The 2,435-nt window shown below is 38.3% G+C and overlaps 1 protein-coding gene across 2 annotated transcripts in view; it reads left to right on the top strand.

The window, feature by feature from the left end:
• SRP54 (signal recognition particle 54) overlaps positions 1 to 2,435 on the top strand; it is a 31,551-nt gene that overhangs the window by 6,584 nt on the left and 22,532 nt on the right. The window contains exons 1-2 of one of the 2 annotated variants that reach the window (XM_019518891.1): positions 332 to 430; positions 1,631 to 1,741. In XM_019518891.1, the coding sequence (XP_019374436.1) occupies positions 1,664 to 1,741 (78 nt within the window). In that variant the 5' untranslated portion in view covers positions 332 to 430; positions 1,631 to 1,663. Of the gene's footprint in view, positions 1 to 331; positions 431 to 1,630; positions 1,742 to 2,435 lie in introns of those variants that run through there. The other variant, XM_019518892.1, reaches the window with a different exon arrangement.

Below are 2,435 nucleotides of genomic sequence, written 5' to 3'. Positions count from 1 at the left end.
AAACGTTTTTAGAGTTCGGACCTCAGTTGCCAGTCTCACTAAAGCTATTAAGATAGAGCTTTAAAATGTTTCTAATTGAATAATCTAAAACAGCGGCAGTTGATAGTCTAAGCCACACTTTCATTGGCCTTCAGCCTTAAGCAAAATAATAAAAGGAGGGGGGGAGTAGCCCCTAGGTCTAGGCTCCTCCCCAGTGTGGTTAAGATTGATGTCCTAATAAAAGGTGTCCTGTCTGACTACATGTAATATCCAGTCTCTGTTTGGCATTCATCATAAAATATTTTTCCCCTCTGCCTGAGAACTACTTCTTGTCAGGCCACCAGGTAGGTATATGTTGTGAGAAAGGAAAGGCTTCTCTTCAGTTTCTGGCAACAGTCCTTCACTTCCAACTTGGAGTTTATCTGTTTTTCCTTGCCATAAAGCAAGCCTGGTAAATGATGTCATGGTTAACTTTTTAAAGATATTATAAATGGAGTTTTGGGACTTGAGCAAAATGAGCAGCAGTAATGAAATTCCAAAATAAAATGAAAACTTCTCCATGGTGGGAAACTTAGACTGATAAACAAAAAGACTTTCTAGCTAGTCTTAAGAGCAAAGGTGATCATGAGGCAAATTGTTCTTTTGGACTGCATAAACATCAAGAGACAGTAATGTAAATCACCTTACAATCTGTACTGTACGTACATATATTGTATACATGCAGTTAGATCCTGAAGCTACCGCTTTTCTGCTAAGGATGTATGTTCTATATCTAGTCAAGCTTTCTGGTGGTTTCTGTTCCTCACTCCAGGTTCTAAATCCTGGCAGGTTTGTTTGGTTTATGTAGTTATTGCTGCTTTCAAACTTGTTGACTCAAAGGTGTTTGGATATGCACCCTGAGCTAAACACAACAACCAGATGGCTTGCTCACATCAGTGACTTGTTCTTTAATTACAGAGCAGTATATGATCAGCTCTTATCTCTCTAAGGAAAGAGTAGAAACTTTTTTTTTTCCTTTAAAGCATTAATGCAGTTAGTAAACATCAGAATAACTTTAAAAGGACCCCACTCTGTAATGCATTTAATGAAACATCACTGTGCTGATGAAGAAAAGTTTATTTTCAATTTGATTGTAGCCTAGATTACCAAGTGTGGCATGAGGAAAGCTTGTGTTGTATAAAGGCAGTTTCCTTAAATCACTGTTCAGGCCAAGAGAAGCATCTGCCTAGTTTTTGCCTCTTTCAGAAATTGAAGTTTATTTGCTTTGCACAATGGTGTTTTATTCCAGGGAAAGGGCGAAATGTAGTGTGGCATGAAATTGAAATGGGTATTGATGCTAAGGAGCCTGGCAGGGTTCCAGTATAAAGTATTCTTTAGTATTTATGTAAGCTGAAGATTTCAGTGATTTGAGGCAGCTATTCAAACCTTGAAATAAGAATGTTGCTAAATGGCAGAAACTAGCATTTGACCTGTTTGTCCTGGTTGAGCTGCACTGAAATGTACCAGATATATGGTTAAATATTTCTTAATTGCAGCCCCATGCTTTGGTTTTAAGTAGCTTGAGTTGTGCTAAATTAACAAAATGTCGTTATAAAATGTTAGTTAATTTCTAGAGTTTTTACTAACTTACTCTTTTTAAAATGCTTTACAGATTGCTGTGTGAGTGTTTCTTAAATCTGCCAAAATGGTTTTAGCAGATCTTGGACGAAAAATAACGTCAGCATTGCGCTCTCTGAGCAATGCTACAATTATCAATGAAGAGGTATGTAATGTTTATATGCATGGTACTAGGGATGTTTGAGCCTGGAACAAAGCTAATGTGCTAATCCTTAAAGGGTAAATAGGACTTCCTGGTTTACTCTAGGCATGTCAAGCTGCCATTGAACCTAGACAATGGAATGGCTGTTTGTCAGGCTAGTGTACTAGAGAAACAAAGGAGAGTAATGCCATTCAATTTGAGATCATGGAAAATGTATGTAATCTTTACAAGATAAGTGTTACTGACAAAGGTAACAGTAACGGTGCCTGTATTACCTGATTTCTCAAAGCCACTTGACTGTATAGGTTAACATTTTTAATTTTTAATAATTTCAAATGATATACAGCATGTTGATTCTGTATCAAGTGTATTAAAACTGGCTAACTGAATTTAAGTGGAGTTGTAAACATGAAATCTTCATTGTGTTTGGTGTCTTCTCTCGTGACCTTCAGTAGGGATTAGGATTAGAGAAAAGTAGGGTTGAAACAGTCCTCAGAAAGTCATCTAGTTTAGTGTTTCTCAGCCTTTTGTGTACTAGGACCCATTTGTAAACATTGATGGCCAGTCCCAACCCAGTAAATAGTTTCAGTAGAAAACAGCCCCTGGTCTTGCCAGTGTCCCTCACTCCCAAGCTGCCAACCCTTCTGCAGCCCTGCTGATACCACTTGTTTCCAGCCTGCTGCCCCCCCCCCCCCCC

This window comes from Gavialis gangeticus, unplaced genomic scaffold, assembly GCF_001723915.1.
Source record: "Gavialis gangeticus isolate Ggan-Ray unplaced genomic scaffold, GavGan_comp1, whole genome shotgun sequence".
In the NCBI taxonomy this organism is placed as follows: domain Eukaryota; kingdom Metazoa; phylum Chordata; order Crocodylia; family Gavialidae; genus Gavialis; species Gavialis gangeticus.
Note: the sequence above shows the minus strand (reverse complement) of the source record. Positions and strands in the feature narration are given on the sequence as shown.